Source organism: Corvus moneduloides, chromosome 7 (assembly GCF_009650955.1).
Source record: "Corvus moneduloides isolate bCorMon1 chromosome 7, bCorMon1.pri, whole genome shotgun sequence".
NCBI lineage: Eukaryota > Metazoa > Chordata > Aves > Passeriformes > Corvidae > Corvus > Corvus moneduloides.
In genome coordinates this window covers 14,845,326-14,871,544 of record NC_045482.1, presented here as the reverse complement: position 1 = coordinate 14,871,544, position 26,219 = coordinate 14,845,326, and the positions used below count along the sequence as shown (strand labels likewise).

The 26,219-nt window shown below is 36.4% G+C and overlaps 1 protein-coding gene across 5 annotated transcripts in view; it reads right to left on the bottom strand.

The window, feature by feature from the left end:
• Window positions 1–26,219, bottom strand: part of PDE1A (phosphodiesterase 1A) — a 181,003-nt gene that overhangs the window by 38,588 nt on the left and 116,196 nt on the right. For all 5 annotated transcript variants that reach the window (XM_032114162.1, XM_032114163.1, XM_032114161.1 and 2 more), the window contains 5 exons: window positions 18,397–18,510; window positions 7,523–7,705; window positions 7,003–7,069; window positions 5,906–6,022; window positions 3,862–4,002 (listed from right to left, as the gene is read on the bottom strand). In XM_032114162.1, coding sequence (XP_031970053.1) covers window positions 3,862–4,002; window positions 5,906–6,022; window positions 7,003–7,069; window positions 7,523–7,705; window positions 18,397–18,510 — 622 coding nt within the window. The remainder of the gene's footprint in view (window positions 1–3,861; window positions 4,003–5,905; window positions 6,023–7,002; window positions 7,070–7,522; window positions 7,706–18,396; window positions 18,511–26,219) is intronic.

Genomic DNA, 26,219 nt, shown 5'->3' with positions numbered 1-26,219 from the left:
AGCAGTTCTAAAAATGGAAACAATGACCTTCATCATATTGTGTGTCACAAGAAACCAGGCCATGACCAGTCCTGGCTTTCACAATGTTTTCAACATACCAAATAGAACAGAAACACAGAAATTATTAGTAATGAAAGCTGAACATAAACTTTTCTTTAAGATGACTTTTCAAAGGTCAGCTTTTGTAGCAAATAAAATAATTTCTAGACAATGCATTCACAGGCAGAAGAACATTCCTCACAAACAATATCCATGGGCTATGCAGAGACTTCATACATTCATACATAGATGAGCAAGTATTCCACACACACTAGCTGTACAGTCAAAATTGGGATCAGTAATCAAACCAGAGAACTCCTTCAGCTAAAGAATTTATAAGGAAGTAGAAAAAAACTCTTAGAGAGACAGTTAATAAGTGTGTTTCTGAAAGGGAGAGGGAAAAATGAGTATCTGGGGGTCTGCAAGACTGAGAAGAGCTGAAACCTGCTTCCCTCCTGAAAGATACTACATCTCGTATTTGTAATAGATAACATAAATTGCAACTTCTATTGAAGTACTTTGTGTTGCTTACATGTAAATAGATACATTTCAACTTACAAGTTCGAATAGTTGAAATAGTTGAATAATAATAACTGAATAATAGTCGAATAATAATAGTTGAAACTACTTTTTTGTTAGTGATGATGGATTAAAAACTGAGTAAGAAATGGAGTCTCACAATGCACTTATTGGCAGTAAAGACATTTTTTCCTTTTCTTTGAGCAATACAGGTACGTGGGAGGAGAAAAGGGATGGTGGGAAGATGATCGATGACTCAAAAGTTCTTTACAAGATGTAGTCCCTGGGACTTGGATTCTTAAACCTTTATAAAGATGAAAACTTCATAAACGTAACCTTGAGTTATACATTTCAGTTACATCATCTGGGATTTAATCTCTTGGGAGGATTAATAGACTGCCTGCCATCTGTGATATCTAATATTCTAACACTGATTTGAGGTGGCCGGATCTTCTCTCTTAAGATAGACAGCAACTTTTGAAAAATATAATGATTATTTTATTTCTTTAACAGCAGCTCTGAATATGTGTTATTCTTCACCAAAATCTCTCTAGGGGCTTGTGGAGAAGCATAAGCTCTGATTAGCCAAATTTTTTTGGCAAATGTGGAAATACGGGTGTTTTCCAGCTTCCTGTAAAAGGTACAAAACATATGACCTCAACAACAGGAACCATGCAAAAGATTTCCTAAACCCCAGGTCTTGGAAACATTTGCTTCAGTATGTGTTTCAGAAATAAACTAGGAAGATAGCAACCCTTTGCAAGATTTGGAATCAGTATCAGGTCCTTAAGAGACAATGAAAGCACAAAAACTTCAAAGTGCAAACCAATCTTCAAAAAAAGACCCCACAGGAATTTGATCTAGAATCTCATCAGATTTACTCTAATCCAAGTATTTATCAGAGATACAGGAGAGTTAAAAAATAAAAGTATTACAATGGACATGCTCTGAAAACTATTGGCTTGAGAAGCAAACGCCAAATTGTTAATGAGTCGGGTACTGGAGGGTTAACGAGGCAACAGGGAAAAAAAAATCCAGCAAGTTAAATAGAACATTTTCATGATACTGATGCTTTCTCAAATTGCAAGTGACATTTGGGAGAGAAATACTTTGCAAGCTGCAGAATCACTAGGCCCTCTTTCAAACACTGATTTCCATAAATGTTCCTTCTGCCTGGCAAGTACATCTGTTTGAAGGCACCCTTGACTAAGTGTTGTCCTAGTTAGATATCTTTCCAAGAACTTTCCAGTATCATAGAACCATAGAAACATAGAATGGTTAGGGTTAGAAGAGACCTTAAAGATCATCTGGTTCCAATCTCCCCTGCTATGGGCAGGGAAATATCACAATTCAATATCATAATTTGGCAATTAAAATGTGAATTAAACCTGGACTAATTTTACAGAAATATTTTGTAGCAGTGTCGCAACATTAATGAGATTTTGCAGCAGTAAAGCCTTAACCTTTTTGAAAATAGTTGTCCAAACCACCTCAAAGGCAGTTAGAAGGTTAAGATGCCAATACTGTAAAACTCATGCTGGAAAGGCCTTTCTCACACTCACATGCAGCCAGTGAAATAGCAGATATTCAAATATGAAACGGATTCCTTCATTCAGTGTTCAGAGATAAACAAAGTGTCTTTCAAAGTGGTTTAATCAATGGCTAAACATCCCAAAATTAATAGGATAGCTCTGGAATTTGGAACCTTGTCCTGGCATCAGAAGGAAAATCTGAATGCTATTGCCTTTTTTGAAGGGCAGAGTGGCACAGATACAATGGGCCAGAGGAATGGTTATAATGAGACAAAAGGATTTTCCTCCTGTTAAGTTCCTGATCCAGGTGTATACGTGCAACCAAGACATGGCTCATATCACTTAACTCTTGCAGTTAATCTTACGGTAGAAGACAAGGGTAGAATAGCAACAGCAATCTAATATCTTCAAGAATTTTCTTTTACTAAAATATTATTTTTATCGGTGAATATTATATACAAAAACTTTGGTTTGGACCCCTCTTGGCAAGAACTGTCTAGCCTCTGCTTCAGTCTGATATGGAAGTCCTTTCTCAAGAAAACTTCTCAATCTAAAAAGGAATCTTGGCTGGTGAAGACACTGGGCTACACTTAAGTAGTATTGGAGTTAACATACAGCTTTAAACACTGGATACTTAGAAGCAAAATGCTTCCTTCAAACAGTAGAATAAAAATGTGTAATGCCTGGGAACCTTTCCTTGCCCACCCTGAAGCCAAAGGCATTTTAAGTGAGAAAAGGCTTAACATAAGTTATTGACTGTCATTTATTGTGTATATAGGAGCAAAAACATCCAGAGTCACCTCTAAATTTTTTCTTTCCAAAGTCTTCTGGACTTGTTTCATAGCTCTGCAAACAGAAATCAGACACTATTTCTTCCCAGCTGTTTCATTTGTTGTTTTTTGTTCATTGGGAGTTTTTTAAACAACTGTATTCAGAGTGAAGACAAATGATCAAAAAGCTATTGACAGCAATGCCCATTTTCTTTTAGTCAGTATTTACTTTTGCCTAGCAAGCTGATAGTGAGGAGACTTCCACTGCTGGTATTAAATTTAAGGTGTTTAGAAATAAAAATGCTTTCACAGATTAATTTCAGTTCCCAAATAAATAATTTAAAATATTGTGATATTTCAAGGCAATTGCAATAGCCTGCCTACTATAGGCATATGGAGTATGCAAGAGTGGTCCTAAAGAAGGTTAAAAACTAAAGGAAAAAGCAGTTTCAGAGTTCAAGGCCAGGCTGGATGGGGCTTTGAGCAGCCTGGTCTAGTGGAAGGCGTCCTTGCCTATGGCAGGGCAGTTGGAACTGAGTTGTCTTTAAGGTCCCTTCCAACCCAAGCCATTCCATGATGATATTCTAAGCCTGAACTGATTCAGTACATCTTTCAACAGCCAGGACCTCTGCAGATACTAAAGCTTCCTTGCCTGATCACACCTCCCATGCTCTGATGTGAAAGTAAAAAATTCTCACCTGCCCACTCCTGCAAATCTATCTCAGTAAATATGATATAAAATACCTAATTCCAGGCGATGAAAAGCAAAAATGATTTAAGGATTATTTTTTTCTTCCTCGTTCCCTCTGCATCGAGAGAAGTTTAGCCTGGAAGAACTGTAAAAATGAAATAAAGTTCACAGTCTGAATAGTAGTTTTGAATCTCTCTCTGCAAAATTTTCAGCTGAGCTTTTTCCTCTAGAAAAGACACATGTACGCATTTATTCAAAGCAGCAGAGTCTGAGAAAAGAAGTAAATTGAACTTCACAGTACTTCTCTTACCATGATGCCAGTGTGAATCATTATGTAATGCACAGTTTGAGTAACGTCAGCTGCATGGATCAGATTGTGATAGGGATTTTTGTATTTGCTGTAACCAACTTCAAGAGCTTCAGCAAAAGAAATAAGATTGGGAACAGGGATCTACAGAGAAGAAAACATTAAAATAATTGGATTTTTCCTGCAACAGCTGCAAAGTCAAGCATGCAATGAATGAATTACATATAATATACCATAGAATCTAGTGAGCAAACAAAAAAAGAAAAATTTTAAATGTAAAGGTCTAATATCATACATGCACCAGTGAGTCTCCACACAATTTCAGTAGATGTTATATCTCTCTACATACACCATGCACAAGACACTGTAGAGCTATCAACCAAATGGTTTCAAGATGTGTCTGTCTGCACCAGGAATGCATAGATTGCACATACAATACAGGCATGACAGATAGGAGTCTAACAACAGGATTATCTCCTTTTCTTCACCAGTTTTGCCTTGCTTGAGACAAGGTTTGCTTTAATCTCATAGTATGACTTTCCTTCCTCCAGGCAACATGTGAAGTACAGGTACAATCTGGTCCCACTTATTTTTGCATTGTGCTGGTTTTGGCAGGGACAGAGTTAATAGTCTTCATAGTAGTTGGTATGGGTCAATGTTTTGGATTTGTGCTGTAAACAGAGCTGATAACTCCAGGATGTTTTAGTTACTGCTGAGCAGCGATTGCACAGAGTCAAGGCCTTTTCTGCTCCCCATCCCACCCACCACTGGGTAGCCTGGGGTGCACAAGAAGTTGGGAAGGGACACAGCCGGGACAGCTGGCCCCGCTGACCCAAGGGACAACGCTCCCTACGGCCCCATGGTCAGCAACACCCGCCTGGGGGAGCCTGGGTGGGGGCTGCTGCCTGGGGCCTGCCTGGGCACCGCTCAGCTGCTGCTGAGCAATTGTCTGCATTTCCATCATTTCTTCTTGGGTTTTATTTCTCTCTTAGATATTAATTTTCTATATTATTATTATCACCATCATTATTAAACTGTACATATCTCAACCCACAAGTTTTCTCACTTTTACGCCTCCAATTCTCTTCCCCCCATCCTGCTGGGGAGAGGAGTGAGAAGTGACTGTGTGGTGCTTATTTGCTGCCTGGGGATAAACCACATCACCCATTTAATGAAATTACATTTCCCTTAATAATTTTTTCTTTATTTAAAAACCCTGCAATGCAAACAATGGGACTGAGAATGGGCTTAAGCCCACTCTGCCATTAGCATTGTGTACTTCATGTCTACGTTAAAATGGCAGCCCTGGTGTGGTTCTGACTTCAAGTACATAAAACCTGTTGGAAAAAGCTGGGTTACCAGCCTAAAATTAAAATATTCAAAGAATTTCAGGGTGAGACAGCCTCTTCAAAAGAAACACTGAGTTTTCTCAGTGAAGAGATTTTGAAACTTTTGAAAACTTTCATTTGGTACTATAATAATGATAAATTTATTATTGTGATCCATTTTTTATCTCAGCCTTTCAAAGTTGTCTGTAAGGACTCCATATTGTATTGCAAAACCCTACAAACACCTTGGAAAAGCAATTTTTCTCTTTATATATCCCCCCAGATTGTTTAGGAGAGGAAGATTCAGCTGAAGCCCCTGCACAGTGGTGATCAACATACTAAGATCTAGACCATGAAAAAAGTCTTTAGGACTAACTACGGTTTTCTGCCTTGTTAGTAATGTTTGGTCCGTAAAGCTGGGAGACTGATTCAGGCCTGTTGAGTAAATAGCTGGTATACATAATCTATTTGTGTGACACAAATGATATGACAAGGGTATACACAGCTCTCCATTTTTTGGGTTGCAGAAAAATTTGCATGTTCTGGGTGAAGTCTCATTTGGTAGAACTATTGGCATATTACGATATTTGCCATATTCTTTGAAATTCTGTACTGCATTGTACAATAAAAGAAAAACATTTCAATGCTGGGTTTCTTGTATTTTAAATTTGACACATGTATTCTTGCATATATATTTTTATTCATGGTTAGTTCCTGACCTTGAAACGGCTCAAAAGGTCATATCGGGTTAACAGCTCATACATCATAAATTTCAGACTGTGCTCTCCACTCGCTTCATTTAGGGCAAATACGTCAAATGACCACTTATCGACATCCTGTAGAGGAGGGGAAAAAAAAAAAAAACACAAAAATAAAAAAATACCCCCAACAACCCAAAAACATTACATTTCCATCCGTTTAGCTAGTTTTCCATTTAATCACTGGAAAAGATACTTTGGAGTTTTTCAGAGGGAAGAGGGAGAGTTTGGTGGTTTTGCTGTCCAACTCTTTCAAACTCCTAATGTAGATAACACATTAATGGCTACTTCAATATTAATGATGAAAACAATTGTGTCAGTTATGAATAAAATACTTGCAACATGACTGAATCAACTTTGCATGCTTTGCATCAAAGGTCTTAATCTTTCAAGTTTAGCTTTCTCAGTACAAATTGTCTATAGAACCTTATGGAGATAATCTGAATACCACCCTTCAAACAGGCTATTGTGCAATGTCATTAACACTGATGTCATTAACCATAAAGCAATTTAAGAATAACAGTGTTTGGCTTTCAGGGAAAAAGTTGAGGTACTTCATTTTCAAGAAATACCAGTTTTTAATTGCATTCATAGACATCGGAACTCAGCTTACTATAAAAGATCATCTTTTGGCTGAACTAGAGTAATACCTTAAATTTACAGCAAATACTGTACTTGTTCCATAAGCTTCAGCTTCTTTTGTTAGCTCTATCCCAATACTATCTCCTTTTTCTTTCCTAAAAAAGAAACAAATGCTGCTGTCTGAGACGCTGATTACGATACCACTGGGAGCTGATAAAACTGTCTCACATTTCTCTAAGAATTTCTATACAAACTTCATTCTATTGCTCTAATGCAATCTAAATTAAATCACAATTAATCAGAATCATATGTTGTTTTTGAATTTTAACTATTATTTTCTCTGCTCTGTGTGCTCAGTTCTGTAGTACTAACTATGGCTAGGGTACGTTCAGAAGAAAAATATTCATCTGACCTTAGAAGTCACTAAACATAAGTGCAAATACATTCAAATTCCACAACAATTAAACTTCTTTCACCTTAAATGTGACTATGACTTCTGCTGGATAAGCCAAACCAACCATGCTTGAAGTTTTTCGGTACATCCTAAAAGAACAAATAAAATATTAAGAAATAGCACTCCTTTAAAAACATACTGGAACAGTTTATCTTTTTTTGTCTTTCACAGTTCGTGAAATAAGAAGAATCTATCTAAGGGTCTGGCCCCAAAGATTTATGTAATCTTTTATGACATTGTGAGAAAAATCCCTTTGCAGGTATGTTACTCTTTAATGTTACAACAGCCTTCAGTACAATTTAGTGTAGAAGTTACAAAGCCATTTAGTTCATCCCCAGAATTTTTCAAGGCCTAGGAGATTTTACAAATTTAGAGATTTCATCTGGAATTCTGTATAGAAAAATAGAGTGGCTGCAGAAATTGAAGCATAACTTCTGGCTCAAAGATTTGCTTCAGGTTCATCCCACCGTTTAAAGGATCTCCAATGACAGGCACTGTGGTTAAATGCAGTACTTGTTGTAACAAGAAAACAAAGCCCTCACCTCTCTACAAAAATCCCAGCCTGTACAGCGTGCACAATGCTCCGGAATTTGGGCTTTTCCTCAGGTCTCCTCTTCACTATTCCCATTTCTCTTGTGAATGTAGAAGCTAACCAGTCCCGCACCTCCAGTGGGACTGAATCCGACTGGATGTCAGAGAGTTCATCTTCAGTGTCCAAAAGTTTCCTACAAAAAATTAATACAAGGTAACCAACAAGACCTCAGACCTAATAAGAAGAGTACTGACAGGCGAACAGCAAACAAAACTTGATTTTAGAGGAGCGGAGGTTGACTATAGTACCGATTCAGCACATCACTAAATGTCTTCTCTGGCAGACGGACTGAGACCAAGGGGAAGCTGTGCACAGCAGATATCTTCTCTCTCTCCCACTGCTCATGTTCCAGAAGGTAAAAGAAATAAAATGCAAGTTATTCAACTGGAGACAAGAAATTATTTTTCTACTAAGTTGTCAGAGCTGTGGTGGATTTAAGTGTAATCAATGAGCCATAAAATCCCAAGAAGACATCTAAAACAGCAACTGACAGAAATGGCAGCAGGGTTGCTGCTATAACTGAGAACACCACTGGTCTATTGATGTGTCCCCCAAAATGGTACAAGAAGTGTTTTGATATTTACATGCAAAAGTAAATGATGCTCAATAGCAATGATGTGGCGAACGGATGTCAATGAATGCCCTGTACACATGCTCATCATGCTGTTCCAGCACAATAAAAGGATTAAAGAGAATTAATTCCTTTATTGAAGAGAATTAATTCCTTCTATGTAGACATCCATATTTCTGTTGAAGACAGGGTAACAAAGTCATAGCAGTAAAAGTATTATACAAGATTGGATTGCAAGCCAGCTTTCACAGTTGTTAGCAGTTCAAAAAGCTAGAAAAGTTATATATAGCTCTTGCAAACCAGAAGAAGTATTAAAAAGAAACTTCAACAAAAGTGAATTAGAGGCCATCAGTTTATTTAGAAGAAACATGTAACTAAATATTCTCTTTAAACAGACTCAACGCTTCCATTCCACACTTCTATAAATCTTTTTCTTGCAGTTATTTGCTCTTATCACTCAGACTGCTGGGGTTTCCAGGAACCAAATCCCTTATTTAGTCAGATATCAAATTTTCCTTCATTCAGTTATGCAAGAAACCCCAGAGCTAGGATGACCGGCATACATGCAAAACACGCCACCCTTTCAAAATATTTTCTTGAAAGTGGTACCAATTGAATTGCAGGCATTATTTGATTACATAGATCTGTTTCTCTAGTGCTGCCTTTCTGAAACACGGATGATTAAGGAAAGCCTGAGTATGGTATAGTTCAAAAGAATCCCCACATAAATTTAATACTATCTGAGGGATTATAGGAAGATGTCTAATAGGAAGCTTATCAGAAGAATCACATAAATTATTGGTGAACAGTGAGCATAGTGTATTTGTGCTCAGTTTCAGCAGCTCATCTGGCTTACAGTATATTTTTTGAGATTTTTCAGCTGGGGTAAAAAAAATTAAAACGCACCCCTCATCCTTCCCCAGTTTACTGAAAGAACAGCAGAAACATTCCTATTTTTCAGAGGCATAGAATTACCAGACTAGGAAGGCTCTTTAACATGGAGTACAAGAAGACCAGAATGAACAAGAATTATGAAAATTTCTGACAGTGAGACAACAGCCAAAAATCAGAAACTTAATTTGGAAGAGCAGGACTTGTGTGGAGGAAAGGATTTGAGCAAGTTATCTTGCAAAACTGAACCACAGATGAGACTGGGCATAGGTCAAAGGCTGTAAACTGGCTTTATTTCCTAAACGAAAACCTATGTTACAGTCCACTTAAATCTGTACTAGTCTAACACTATTATCAAATATCCCTGGAGAAATCAGCACATTTATATTTCTGAAGAATATTTGACATTTGATGTATTTTTAGTATAATAAGGAAAAAACCTTATAATCCCTAAAACATATTTTTGTTACTATTCCAACTGTTACTCAAATGAGATGAAAATATTCCCCCAATTAGAGGACTATGGGCATTGGGCTACCTCAGAGCAGATGCCAGGATATTCCACATCACCTGTGGGGCAGGAAGCAGAGCTCTACATCAGTTTGCTATAAGCAGATGCAGATCTAAATTTGGGACCAAGCCCTGAGCTCTGCAGATATGAGCCACTGGAGTACAAATTAAGACTAGTAAAACACACTGCAGTCTCTCTAATGTTTTTAACCATTCATCTGTAATGTAGGAGGACTATTCAGTCTGTAAATAACAGTAGCAGGAGTTACTTCATGAAGACAGAACAGAGAAAATAGTATTTGAAGTAAGTGTTCATTTGTTCCGTAATTTTCATGAGGCCACTGCTCTCTGAAAAGAGATGACTGAACAACATGCCAGGGAGGAGAGAGCTTCAGTGGCTCTGCTTCTAACTTAAATAACTAGGAAAGCAAGTGCAACACATAATTAATTTGTGAGCACAAAATCTTACAGATGCCTCAACACATACGATTAATAACTTCTCAAAAAGGATTCATTTCTTTCAGGGGCCTAATTGAAACTACATTCAAGGAGAGGAAACAAGGACTAGTCATTCATCTCACTCCAAACCATTCTAGCATTCTATGCCTTAAAAAAAAAAAAAAAAAAAAAAAAGAGGATTAAGACCAAATAATATCTAAAGACAGGTTCAAAACAAAGGCACACATTCAAAGCACTGAACTTCCTATGAAATATTACAGGGATTTTTGCAGGATTTTGCAATCTAACTTGTAATTGTAAATTGCAAAATATAATTTTTAAACTGTAATTTTGTGACATTTCAAAAAATGCAAAACTGCCACATAGGTTCAAAAATGTCATGGGACAAATTAATGAACTTGTTACAAGGCTAGAACGTCTGGCTTAGCAAATACTTGGAATGGAGTGACTACAAGGCCCATAGCCCCATCCTCCAAATCAACCAACCTGAAGACCAGAGATTGTAGGCATTTTAAAGCTAAATAGATGTTCCACAGTCAGTCTTAAAGCAAAACTCTACTGAGATAAACTTCATTCAACTGGGAGGCATGAACTCGAACATCCCAGCTCAATTAATTAAATGTAGATGCCAAGGCACACACTTTAATTTTTCTTCCATGAAGCTAAGGAACACCCAAAAATGCTAGAAAACAAAACAACAAAAATAGTTCTAACAAAATGTGCCACAGAAAATGCTTCTTTTTTCAACACAAAGTCAGAATTTCAGGGTTACATACACTTATTTTGTTCATATATCATTAGCTTGTTAAATAGGTGCAATACGAGGAAGGGATATGCGTGGGAAGGAGAGGGGGAGGCTTGGGTTATTTAATTCTATTCATTCCATGAGTGGAACCTTCATTGACAGTTGTGGGAATAAGTAAGACATGGCCCATGGCATTTCAGCTTAGCAATCAATTAATATTGCAGTCATAGTAACTAATAACCTGATCTTCTTGTCACAGTACTGTGTTTTTTGCCAAAAATAATTTTTCAAAATTCAAGTAGGGATAATTTCTAGTTCTCTTTTCATTTAATTAGAATTTTAAATATAGCAATGCACTAGTCAGAAGTATATTTCTTTTCCCTTGGGAATAGATCAGATGTACTATGGAGGAGAAAAAAAGAAAAGAAAATTTAAAAAATTAAAATTAGATAATGGCTATGGGGGAAAAAATCCATCTTTGTTGATCAGTCATGCTGCCTAACAGAGGTAGTGAAAGATTTCCAGAGGAGAGATTGAGAAGGTAGTATTAGCTATTTGCCAGTTAGTGAATTAATTAAGCCCTTAAGAGTGAATTAAAGAAAGTCCTCTTCTAGGTCTAGGATGCAGAAGAATTTATGGTCTAAATAGTCAGTTCATATTTTAACCAATTATTTAGTTCTATTAGCTCACTATCTTCCTGAATAAGCATGAATCAATACATTCAATCAATATTTCCATCCTCTATAGCCCATTATAATTTCCACTAACATCCACTAAAAGTTTCTCTTGATTCCCATGAAGGATAAACAAATTGTAAAAAATAATGAGGGGCATATTTAGTACATAAAGGTCTTTCTAAAGGAAATTATGAATTTGCCAACATGTTGTACTAATAAAATTAGCACATTCTTAGAAGAATTGTCCTCATATGAAGAATTACCAATTAATTAAAATAAATGGAAAATAATTTTGTGTGAGTACAGGCATTACGACAGAAGTAATGTAGGAAGGCCCATTGTTACTGGAAATGTTCCCTTGCTGATAGGTATTGCCTATTCAGAAATACACAGGTATATACCAGAGGACAACAACAATCTTAAGATTCAGCTCAGGATACTCATGATTAAAAAATACCATTTTTCAGAGTACAGCTGTGAGCCACTGTCTTTTCTCTTCTTTTCTTTTCCCTTTCCTTTCCTTTTCAGTTGCTTTGATATGGTATTCTGGGACTTCTGTAAGGCAGGGACTAATTCAGGGCATGACTTAGAAATAAATCAGCAGCAAGAACTTTGAAACAGAAAAATTCAATAACTTTGGAAAAGGAATGCTGGGCATTTATTAAATACCCTAACTCAACTGAGAGGCTTTAGTCAGAATTTAATAGATTCTCATAGATTTTAAATGCTTTTTTTTAATATAAATTGAACGCTTTTGTAAGCTTTCCTCTCAGAAAAAAAACCCAGAAAAAAATAAAACCAAAAAACCAAGCCACGTTAGCTTAGGACAAAAGATTTCAAAGGCTTATTTTAAGCTTTTATAAGGGCAGAATGTACTGAATTAATCTCAACACAATAAGCTTTTTCTCAATAGCAGCTTTTGCAAAAGTATCAATTGTAGATTCTCTTAATGGATAAAGTGAATTATTTACTTCAAATGGTACATTTGTTTCTGACATATTCAGGCAGAGCACATTTAACCATAGACTGGCTATGGAGGACAGCATTACACGCTCAGTAAACTTGACCGAATATTCAAGATTAAAATTTAACTTCTTGCTTAAATAATTGCCACTTCAAATCTCTCCCCAGCTAAGCCAGCTCTGAGAGGAATCACACAGACCGTATTTTTCATGTGGCAAATAATTACCAAATAGAACAGCCCATTCCACCTGTTTTATCCTTGGCATTAGGCAGATTATGTTCTTTAACATTCTTAGATTTTTTCCCAAAAAGGTAATTTTAAGGAGTAATATATTCTAGATCTTTAAAAATAAATTACATCATTGACTGAATAGCCCACTGTTCTGTGAATGTATAAATGAACAAATTAATCTGTCTTTTCAGGTTGAGATTTGGAATAAATATTTTTTAAAGTTTTGAAAAATATGTACTTATCTTTGATGTAAGAAAATTGAACTTTCTCAATCTTTGCACCATCAAAGACATTTTTCTGGTGTGACCAACACTGCTGGTGTCCCTGCATAGATATCGGTGTCTGAATTGGCACAGTTTCTGCCATAACCAGAGCCTTACAAGCAGTGAAACCTCTGTGACTCACAAAGATACCACATCTGGTATGCTACAGGTGAGAACAGAGTGCCAATGGTCCTGCAATGTCAAGGAACAGTTTCCTGCTGTGAGATGCTCAGTAGCAACTTATGGAGTGCTAGCTCAGAGACTTGCAACACTGATACTAAAATATAGCTTGTGAAAATTATATATGATAAGAAACATTAAAGGTAGATCCTTCACTGACTTTGGCTCTCATTTAAACTAGGAAGCTGCTAAATGTATATTGATGGCTAGAAGAGAGTGAAAGAAAGCACAAGGTTATCAAATAAGTATCATCACAGTTTATTATTTTTTGAGATATTAATTCCTAGCCTAAGATGGAGTAGCTGCCATGGGTTTGGGTTCTGTTGCAGTACTGAAGAACTTGAAAACACCAGGTAACAGCCTTCTCCAGCTTGCAAACATAACCCAAACTGCATACTGAAAGCTGCCCAAGAACAGACTATACTGACCATTCTTCACCTCAGAATCTCCTGGAAATGGGAGAATTTCATTAAGTTGTTGGGCTGTTGCTGAGCTCCATTCCCACTTCCACAACACCCAGCTCTGGGAGCACCAGGATCCAGTCAAGCATTTGTTCCTTTCTGTCTCCTTGCATCTCACGTGGCAAAGATACACACGCACATGTTCCTATCACAGATATTTCCACGGTGCGCTTGAAGGGTCACACAGACATTTGGTGAGAAGAAATGACAAAATTCATTGTCTTGCAATTTAAACTATCTCCTTTTTGTCCAAAATTTGAGGATGTGTTTGTCCCTGTTTAAGTCCCAAAACCACAAAAAAATATTTGGAGCATTGCTGGAGTAGTACAGTGGAAATTCAGTGTAGTCCAAGGTGTTTATTACAACAGCAGTCCCAAAGTTCAGGTTTAATGACCTCCTTTTTAGCTAACATTATACATATCATAATGTGTACTTTTTTTCTAAATAAGAGCTTTTTATCAAGAACTGTGTTTGCCATTGTAGTGTCACTGAAATACATTCACTATTTCCAGAGCTCTCATGCAAATATATATTTCTACAATGTCACCCTTAATGACATTTCCTTTCTCTTCATGAACCTGTATTTGTTATTTTGCCTTGTTGAATCAAAGATGCTCAAAAAACCTGCCAGCTATGTAATACAGAGCTACTTCATGCATTACTGAAATGCAGTCTCTTCTAAGTCAAAAGTTCTCAAGAGGTTAAAGCCTTAATTAAAAGGGCATTATACAGCCTGAAACAAACAAAAACCCTGTATGGAACTGCAACAGCACAGATAAATATCCTCCTGAAATAAAGTATACTTTCTGAAATATTAAGGCATTTAAAAATAAAACATAATTGGAATAAACTGCTCTGATTTTACTCAGAACAACATAAAAGTATTCTCCACAATAAATTATTATTATTATTATTATTATTATTATTATTAAGGTTTGGAATACATTTTTTTCCTTTCATCTTGTAATTTCCATCTAGATTTTATTTGACTTATTTTCTTTTCAGTTAGTGTGAATGAAAAGCTGCATTTACAAGGAACGGAACAGCTGTCATGACTGAATTATCAGGCTGTATTTATTTCCTGTTTGACTCTAAATATCCTTCTTCCATTGCCTTGAGCCAAGTGGCAGGTACTAATGGAGAAAATTCTTCAAGATTTGTCAGAATTATTTATAACACCTATTAAGTTTGAACTTCTTCCACAGAGCAGATCTGCTGAGGGACTGGAACTGTGACAGTTTCACTGATTGTTTTCAGCTGATGGTGAACCTCTGCTTCATCTATCAGAGTGTTAGATCTCTTTCACAGAAGAGTTTAGTGCAGCACTGAAAGATGCAGCAGTCCAATAAAGAGCTTGTTAAACAAGCTTATTGAGTGACATGGGGCCACAGATAATGAAACTCACAGGAAAGCAGCACTTACTTGATGCCTGATGACTGTGCTTTCCAACTTTCCATCAGCTCAGAACCTTATAGAGATATTATTATATATGTCATACATTATATGACAGTCACTGCCCCAAACCAATTTTTCCTCACTTTGGAAGGTTATCCCTACTGCCTATCCCTGTTCCTAAGAAGACTACTCTCAGAACATAAATAAAATCTGTTGTGTTGTTTCTCTGCTTTTGCCCCTAACACAGCTCCATATCATTTTAGAAAGCTCAAGAATGGCAATGAGTATGTGTAAATAGTTACAAAAAATGCTCAGACAAATGGCTATAGTGTAGAGAAACAGAGAAGCAGATAAAGGGAAAGTCAGAGGACCTGAAAAAAATATTTCATCCTCTGCTAAAGGGTGTGAATTCTACAGATATTTGCAGCTGACTGTTGCACTTTAAATAAAGATTCAATATGCCATTAACTTACATGTTTGAATGTTCTTCTATGTGCACACACAACTTTATAATATGATACAGGCTTTTCAAGAAACTCAAATGAAATAATGGTATACCAGGACAAAAAATGGCTATCTTCTACTGGAAGAAATTGGAACTGCTCACTGAAAAAAACCCCAGGCTTAAAAAGAGAAAAGTGGTTTTGCCAGAATAATGCCAGAGATTTAATTTTTAAGTAGCACAAATGGTTTCCTGGAGCTGTGGAAGAGACCAGGTTCTTCCTAGATCCTTGGCTACATTACTGACCATGTTCTGTGAGATGTGTCATACTTGGATCTCTTTATTGACTTTAGTTTTTACTCTTCTTTTTGCTTTTTTCTTCTCTGTGCCTGTGAAGAATTGCAGGAGGTCCTTCGGCTATAGGTGAGGGACCACTGTCAGGACCATTTTATTATCTTGTTTCATAGAATATATATCATAACAGAAAGATGAGTTAAGAGGATTCAAGTAACAAACTCTCTGTTTATTGCTATTCCTAATCTGTAGAGTGCTATTCCTGTCTGCAGAGATATTTAAAAGACCTTTCCCTCAGCTGATATTGAGGTCTGTCGCCCAGAAAAGTGGAGAAGAAGAGAACGCCACAGACAGGATTCAATTTTAGATCACTGGTTGAAACTGTGGTCTTCCTCTGCTAGGATAAGCAATGGGTCAGTAAATCTACCAGGACAAAATCCAGGGATCAAGACTGGGCTTAAAATAGAAATCATGGGTATTTTCATGTGTGTTGGAGACACTGACCGAACAGCAATTCATGTGTAAGAAACTTACTGAAGTTAATTGAACTTCGCCATGTATAAAATTACAAGTTCAGGCTCAGCAGAAATGGGCCATTTTGCTTATGATCTAAACTATTATTTCTAATCTACTAATGAGTGCAATTAACTCAGTTCCAGACTCCCACAGAAGTAGCTCTGTGCAAGACAAAGAACCTGCATTCTTTGGGGGGAACAAGGAGAAATGCAACCACACAAGCTAACTCAGCCTCCATTGGTATTTGACTCAATGATACACTGCTTTGTTCATTAAGGATTGGCTTCCCAGGAACTCGAGAGACCTTCTTTGTGCATTTAGATTTTTGAGTGTAGACTTAGACTACAGAATGCTGGTCATGCTATTTGAAACGTGATTATCTTTGCAGCTTGCCATGGAAAAGAGCCTACTATGAAAGTACCAGTGGCAACTATGGTGTTTCTCAGCCTCACAATAAATATCTCAGTTTAAAATTGTTTTTAATGGGGAAGTGTCAAAATTTAAAATAGAACCATACATAATATTGTCCAACTAAGACATGGAGGCTCGGTCTCTATTTTTAGGATAAATTTAACACAAAGACCACCAGGTTAAAAAAACCGCATCATACTGATTCTGAATTTCATGGAGACTGCATTAGTCCAAGGAAGAGAAATCAAAATCCAAATCAAATAGTGTAAACCAAAATGAACAATAAGGAGATACAATATTGAAGTACAAACCACTAAAATTAAAAGAATAAAAATAGAAGAGTAGGTTTCATTATAGTCTCACTTTTAAATATTACTTAAAACATAATTTGACTTATATGTCTACATACATATACTTCATAAATATAGCTATAGGTATGGAAAGATACACATAAAATATATGCTTAATGCATATTTATATAAGGAATGCTATCAAAAATTTGGTAGGCCTACAAACTCTAAAGTTGTTTTGGTGAAATCAAGTATTCAAAAAATAAGAGCAAAACAAGATACCTGTCTCAAGTATATCCTGATTTAGTATCGTGAAAAATCAAAATACTCTGTAAAATACTGGATGAAATAAATAACTATTATTAAACATTGTTATGCAATGAGCTATGGAAGAGCAAAACTGTGTTGATACACTGCAGTGGAATTTTTGAAAATAGTCACCATTAGGAGGTCAGAGTGGCCTTAGGATTAGCAAAGTAACCTGAGAACTATGAAAAGCACTATAAAATTTTATATGTTTGGGTTTTTTTGGGCAGTTTAGTAATCTTGCTATCAAGTGGTATGAGGGCAATTAGCTTACTTAAAGATTTGCTTACAGCAAAAACAATGCACCCATTGCTGCCAGAGCCTATGTATTGTTAGTGGTACCAGTTTTCTTTGTGCCTGAAATGTCTGCTATTTGTCATGATATTCCCACACAGAGGCAGAAAGACTGGATTCCTCATTGCAACACTACGACTCATTTCCACAGAAGCCACCTCAGTTTAGAAACTAAGTAAATCTCAATTTATTTTCCTGATCCTGGTGCTATTACTCAGAAAGAGCTATGAATACTACACCCATTTAATCCCAGTGTTTGGGAGGTCTATGGAGAAATAATTAGTGGTTTATCTCTGAAGCAGTACTTCAAGCACTGTATCAGCTACATAGATTTGCAAGGGGAGGGGAGGACACACACCACAGAGTGTTAGGTCCATAAAATAATTCTTAAATGTAGAACTGGGACATACACTGCACGCTCCAGTGGTACTGGGGAAGTTTTGGCAGACATCTTTACAAGACCATTCTGCTTAGAAAAAGCTTAGAAAGGCCAGCTTGCAGAAAGAAAAACAGTAAGTTAGCTAGCTAATTTCAATACTGTCCATATCTTAAAATTCTTTCAAGAAGCCAAATACTTAGAACTTCTATTTTAATTGGTATTAACCCACATGATTGCCAGTAATACTGCCAGTAATAAACAGAAACTAAGCATCAAACATTAGAAAATAAATCACAGCTTTTCATTCATTTGTGTATATACTGACCAGTTATTCGGACTCATTTCTGTGAGCACTTCTTTCCAGACAAGTTACATCTGACCTTTGGAATCTTACTTGCTTTAACCTTGCCACTAAAAGACTCAAGAGCCACATATGCTCCTTCTAATGTGTACAGACCTTCAGCTCATGCCAGCCACAATTGCATGCAAAATTTTAAAACACAATTTGCAACATTCTTTTCATTTTGTTTTCCCCTCAGACTTACCTGGTTTCATCAATATAAACTGCCTCCAGCACAGATGCTGCATATTCAATATTCTTTTTTAAATCCACCACATTAATGTCACCCTTCTCTAGCTGCTTTACCAAGCATCTTAATCTGTGAAAAAAAAGAAAAAACAAAAGCCATCAATGCAACAATTCTATCAAATTTGAGTGACTTCATTTTCTTATTGAAACATTGGAACAAACACAACAATGTAGAGGCAGGGACTATCACTGCATTTCTTGTCTCATTTTAAGAAAACCTAGCTCTTTAGAGGGCATTTAACAACAACTGGTTTTATGTTTTTATAGCTTGCTAAATTTGTAAAGTGTACTAAAAAATTGCTTATACATTCCAGAAAGTCAGAGAGGACTTATTAACCATCATCAAAGCATTTCCTATTCGTTTGTGACATTACTATTATGCCTCAGTCTCTAATTTTTTAAAATAAAAAATAAAACTTTGTGTGTTGCCATAATTTTTCCATGCTTAGGTGGTTAATTATATATTTTTTTAATATCCACGGTATACTATTTGCTTCACTCAAATGTCTTTAATTTTTATTTAGGCCTCCAGCATGTTTTTGCTGTAGAATTTGTATTCTTATTAATATGACCTAATATGGAAGTCTGTTGTTTCTGTGCTTATAGAAAATTCATCATTATACCAGAGGAAAGGCAGTGCCTATGGCAGTAGAAAAATCCAAATTTTCCCAAGTGTGTTTTTAACTTTTAGTTTCAAGAACTTTGTTTTATGGTACAAACGTGGATACACCCAAAGGGGATTTTGTAATGCATCGACTCATGTCTCTGCAGCAATACACTCACACAGACAAACTCCTTGAATACCAAATTTTTCCTAAACTCTGCTGACAAGAACACTTCTGCTCAATTTAACCATACAGAGTAGATAAAGCACCGGAGTGAAATGAAAACCTTATCAGTAACAGTGCAGAGCTGTGACTAAATGGATGTTTAAAGCATAGGTATTTTCTTTCTTTCGGTGCTTTATCTCTGAGTAGAAATAATCTGCAGTTTTGTATCATGTAAGATAAAGATTTCTGTAATTAAGGATATACCATTATTGTAACAACTTTCAGTAAATAATATTTTTTATGTGCATGAAAAAATTGTGAAACAAGCATTTAGATAAAAAGTGCATTGAAACTGAGTCAGCAATAAGATGACTTCTTTCAGAAAAAGATCATATTTAGGACATGAATGAGCATACATAAAATATGCAAATGTTACATGAAGAGGAGACTGAGGGGAGACCTCATTGCATTACAACTTCTTCATGAGGGGAAGAGGAGGGGCAGACACTCATCTCTTCTCTGTGGTGATCAACGACAGGACTCAAGGGAATGGCCTGAAGTTGTGTCAGGGGAGGTTTAGGTTGGATATTAGGAAAAGGTTCTCAAACCAGAGAGTGTTTGGGCACTGGAACAGGCTCCCCAGGGAAGTGGTCACAACACCAATCCTGACAGAGTTCAAGTGTTTGGACAATGCTCCCAGGCACACAGGCTGACTCTTGGGAATATCCTGTGCAGGGCCAGGAGTTGGACTCAATGACCCTTGTGGGTCCTTTCCAACTCAACTTATTCTGTGATAATAATATATCTTATACATATATCTGATATATTATTTTCATTGGGTGCATACAATATCTGATTGGATCTAATTAAAATGTATAAATTAGAAAAATACTGTGATATTCAGAAACAATTTCATAAACTTGGAAAGTACTGTTCTGTCATAAAACCACTTTCATGTTTTTCTTTATATTTCTTTGGCCCAAGTACAATTATGTTCAAGTGTGTAAGGATAATTTTAGCAAATGGAGTTTTAAGACCAACCTCCTCAGTTCTCTAAAGCCTTAATTCAATTCAAATTAGCCTAGAACATGCAACAAAAAAGGCTCTTAGGAACCATATTTACTTGGTATTTTACACAGTGCATTGCGTATCAATGGAATGGGAAATGTAGTGTTAAAAAATTTTCTCAGAGAAATGAAGTGGGCAGATGAAATACTCTAGGAGCTCATCTCCGACGCAGAAATAACCATATGCATGGGAGACATTTCCAGTACATAACTTCTTCCATTTCACAGGTACCTGTAGACTGAAGAAGGTTATTCATAGACATCTCCCAGAACCCAACACACACTGCAACTCTGCTGTGATGTGTGCTCCTCAGTACTGCACACAAACACACACACAGCCCCTCCTGCGCACCGATGCCAAAATGCCCAGGTGGGTCTGGCAGCATCAGTGCCACTACTTGCAAAATAGCTGTAGGGTGTTTCTGTCACTTCCACTGTTCCCTCCATATTTGACTGAGCACATCTCCAAATCACACTTTCCAGAGGGGGAGCACAAATAAATTTGAAAACTTGATCTCAAATATAGAAAAACACACAAAAATAAATTTGTAACGCTGCACAGCAGGGGGCCAGGCTCTAGTAGAAAAACATCAGCTTAAAACAGCTTCAAATTCTACAATTTCCAGTGGTTCCATACTATCTGAGGGGATAGATCAGATGACAGGTATTTGGAATAATTTTTATGCTTGCAGGTGGAAATGAGTCCCTGGGGAAGCCTTTAAGCCGTAACGATCTTGCAACATCTCGCTGCAAAGGTGACAGTCAGCAGGTTAACTTGCCCTATGGGTACAGTTCACACTCTAGGAGGAATGCAAAACACAGTTAACAGACTGGATGATTTGGAAACACTGCTCAGGCAAATTTAAAGGGATTCTGAAGATGTTGCAGATTCACAGAAGTCCACAAGTGACCTTATCTCATGCACCAATCTTTGTGAAGACGTCCTCAAGAGTCTTTAGCTGACCCAGTGCCGATCTATCAGAGAATCAAGGGATAATTTGGTTGCAAGGGACCTCTACCTGATACAAGCTCTTGCTCAAGACAGGGCTAACCACAAAGAAAGGTATAACTTCAAAGTTAGATAAAATTACTCACAGGTTTTTCTGTTCAAGCTTTCAATGCATGGAGATTTCAAAAACTCTTGGGACAACCAGTTTCAATGGCCAATCAGCCTCATGGTGCATTATGTTTTCACAATATCTAACTGGAATGTCCTTTGTGGCAATCTGTGTGTCCAGACTTTGCTGTGCAGTTCCAAGAAAAAAATGTCTCTGTCTATGTTACAACTTCCCACTAGGAAGGTGGACAAGGCAATAAAATCCTTCCATATTGTCACTGATCACACGCTTGTCGTGTGATACTAATGAAGTCTACCCCAGAAGTCAGAAAAATGGACTTCCAACACAGCAAAATTAAGTGGGTTAGAGCAATATATGAATGGTCTGAACATACTCAACATCTTCTGAATTAAAGTGAATAGCCACAGAGTTTAGGAGCTGACATTGCAGTAATGAAACTAATAATTTAGCGAAGAATAAATATGTCAATTTATAAGACTAAGCAACAAGTGTTAGTACACTCATAGCCCACCATTCCACAAGACAAAGAAACCTGTGAAAAGGACAAGGAAAAGTAACAAAAAAGAATGATTACTCTAGCTGTATTGGGAGGGTTTTAATTTATTTGCTTTCTTTTAATTGTGATAAATTGAAAACAAACATTAGAAATACTATTTGAAATCCTAAATGTTACTTAAAACTGGAAGCAATTGCATTACCCTGCCTGTGAACTGTGCTACTAAGAAATAATAGACAGCAAAAAGAAAAAACCAGAGGAGCTATTTTGTGAAAGAGAAAAAAAGACTATTTGAACTGGCTTATAACGCAAAGAAAATTGTATGCAGTACTAATGTGATATAAAACATGAAGAAAAGAAGATTCTTTCTCTCGGAACCCCTGAAAACTGCATTATAAAACTAGCAGCCCCAGTTTGTAAGGGAAAGAGAGACATCTGCAATTGATAAAGAAAGTGGGTGGAGAACCATCTTCTGTCATCTTGGGTAAACATCATTAAGAGTGCTGTGGAATCAAATGCATTCATGGACAATCCAAATGCACTCTGCTCCCACCTCTCTTCAATAATGTGTCTGTGACATTACCAGGGCCCATGTTTCCCCAGTCCTCACCTCTCTGTGCAGCTGATGCCAGTGTCCAGCTGTGGGCAAATGCTTTGAAACCCACCCAGCAACACAGGAAAATCAGAGGAAACAAGGATTTTACTGGGAGATGAAGAAGCATTTCTTGATTAACAATATCAAAATTACAACTCAATTGTTCCCAACTTCCTCATTAAATTGTCCCATGTCCAAACTGAAGTTTTGTTAAATCTACTGTAGCTTTCTGGGGTTTTACCAAATTAACTGAGGGTAGATTTTGTGATGGTATGATGTTTCAAAAAGTTTCCTATGACAGTTTCAGTAACTACAAAAAGGAAAAAGAAGAACAATAAAAAACCGTAAGGAATCAAATGTGACTTTTTGCAATGTAATCATAAGAAAGTCTTATTTTCCAAGTAAAGTCCAATGATAGAAGTATGTTTGGAAATACTAATATTGTCCTAAACACAGGCTGAAGTGCTAACAAAGAAAGGTGCAGGGGTGGGATTACTTAAAAAAGGGGATTTTAAAGTAGAGAGGCAGACTAGTTGGACAATTTCAATTTCAGATTAAATTTAAAAACTGCCACTTTTATTTCCAAGGTAAAGTAAATTACTAGTAATCACTGAGAATAAATCAAAGTTAAAGACTCAGTTTAAGCGTCTTTAAGAACCAGAAGAGGAAAATTCAGCCTGTAATAAACTACTGAACCTGAGAAAAAGACCCTCTGCCTGCTTTCCCTGAACTGCCTTTATTTGCCACGTAAGTCTCCCCACCACTGAGCACTGCAAAGAAACAGCTTTCAAACTTACACATCTGGACTTCACTTAAAACTGTTTTGGAAACTTTGAACAAAAAAAAAAAAGCTGGCTTTTACCACATATCCTATTAAAGGGGAAGTGAAATAAACTGCAAAAAGTAAACTGTAAACTAACGTTGCTTCCTACAATACTTTGAAATTAGTGAAAGTCACTGCTGAAGATGGGCAATGAACGCATTGGTAATTCTTTGAAAATAATAAACATATACTATTGCTAATAAAAGAGAAATAGCTATTGATGTTAATATTCACAATGTGGTTAAAAAAATTATCTGTGTTGGTTAGATCAACTCCAAGTTGTAAATCATTATGTTCCCATGAACTAATTGAGGAAAGCCTAGCTGTGACAATTGTGACAATGTGTGAAAATGTTTGAGGACAGAAAAAAGGTTTTTTTTTTTTCTGTAAACAAGTTGTTTCATATTGTGTTTTGGCTATTTAATATTGAACAATAAAATTAAATGGATTATTGTAAACTTTATTATAAAATTGATTTGACCCTCTAAATGAACTTCACGAAGTAAAAATGGGTTGATATGTAATGTGAAATTAAAATTGAAGAGGAGCAGAGTAACCATATCCTGGCAATATGGATAGTTGGTTTAACCACAGTTTTTCAAAACTGGAGAATGGAGGATTTTCCTCTAAAACTATCTGTAATTAAAACCACACACCAGTTTTGCTACCTGTAGTGATTCTTGTAATAATCAGTTGAATAATTTTCACCTGTAGAAAGCATTGGTCTCCCAGGAGTTCCTCAGCTTTCCAAGGCAGAAGTTACATCCTCACTCAAAAATGAACACTCTGAAAAAAGATCAGTATCCAACAATTCTAAATCATGAACAATGAGTAGTTCAGCTAATCTATTAAAAACAGCCCAATTCCACAGTCCAAGTTGCTTTAATACCTATTTGAGATTCAAGAAAGTATTTGAATAAGGGGGAATCCAAAATGGAAACAGCAAAACCACATCTTGAAAAGTCACAACAAATTCAAAATACGACTATTTCACTTGAATTCTAAAATTCCCTATATGAATTACCTAAATTCCAATTATTTTTATGTGAACTGGTATAATCTGAATTTTACACATTTCTATTAAGAACGTGTGTGTATAAAATACATCTTTATATAAATACACCAGTCTCTCCAACAAATACAAACAGATGAGAGATGCTGAAGAAATATACACAATATGGTAGCAAAGATTCAGGAGTGATCCCTTTGGGTTGCCACTCCTGTTTCCCTGTTCCTACCTGCAGTTATGAAGTGGCCAATTACCACAGCTTCTAAATGGTTAATCTCTACTTCAAGGTATTTTGCAGTAAGTCAGGGAAAAACAAGCTGATATGGGAATATTTTGCCCAGCAAGGCAAGGCCAGGCCAGCATGTCAATGGGGACCAAGGGTGAGAACTGGCAGCTCTTGACTCAGACCTTAATGTGTGTTTCACTTCCTTGAAATCATAAAAAATGCAGTTCCAAATGCAGTTACCTAACATTTCTTCTAATTACAGTTGCTCTTAATAAACTCTTATGTGAAGAAATACAAGAAAGATATACTGTGTTTTCAGTGCTGAAAACGTGTTTTATGAAATTACTTCTCAGTCACTGCTGTGTCTGAGCATATGCACAGGAAGCCTTGTGGTTGCTAAGGGTTTCATGAATCACGTGTATTTCATGATTATTTTAAGCATACAAGTGGTACATGCTGATCTGTAATTGTGATTCAGTCATTAGAAAATAAATATTGAATGTGCTGATAATTCAGACAACATTTTGCTTACCAAAACTTCAATCCCATATTGAAGAATTAAAATAGAAGTTGTGCAGCTATATAGCAATGCTGAATTTTACATTCTCTTAATGAGAATGTAAATGCTTTTTCATGGTGATATAATTGCCTTGGTTGTTCAAATATTGTTTATTTTTATGCAAGATGAAGTGGCTTTCCTTCAGGCAGGCTTCAATTCATTTTACCTTATCCTGTAAATTTACTATTTACCGCTGTAATACTATATAAATATTATCCTTTGTGTCTCATTTAGTAACAGGTTAAACAGGTGTGTTTAAAAAATTTAGTCAAAATTCCTACATTTGCTCTATCACCCAGCTGAAATCACAGAACACTGTGGGGTTTCACAGGGTTTCCACCTGAAACCATAAACGAATTCAAGGTCTCGAAAGCATTTTTTAATTTTTGCGTCATTCTCAACAAACCTAATAAAACAAATTTCAAGTGCCTGAGAAGCCACAGTGTCTTAACCCCAATAATACTAAAGGTCAGCTATTTGCGGCCCTATAATTTTTCATCATTCTCCATAATTTTCACTGGCTACACTGGAGCAACCCCCCAGAGAAGGAGGCTTGTCTGGGTTCCTGTTACTGCTGCTGTTCACTGCTGTCTCTCATGCCTCCCCAGGTTACTCACCCTTTCCCAAAAGTCACTCTCACCATTAGATTGAATATATGTCATGTTCACAAACTCTCACGCATTTGAATTTCTCTGACCTTCCTTTGTGCACACCCAAGCTACAGAATGAACTTAGCCAAACTTTAAGTGTCTTTCAAACTTTTCTCTCACTTCTGCTAAAGAACCACCATTAATACTAATTTATTCTGCTGTTCAATTTCTTTCCAGGTTGAAGCTTAATCAAAAAATCTTTGGACTTCAAACTACTTAGCATGTACAAACATGCAGGTATTTTATCTGTCTTCTGTTAGATTCAAGAAATAATCAACTAATCTCCTTACCCTAAACTCTATAGCTCTTTCTATTGTCTCAATGTCCATTTCCATTATCTGACATTCCCATTTCACAATCAACCCATGAAATCAAAGACAATAAAAATATATAGGAGTGATTTGGAAATTGCAAATTATTCTTCTAATGGCTTTTGCTGAACATTTATTTTTGTCTGAAGATTGAAATTTAATCCACAAGGTTTTCCTGAATTTTCTATACATTA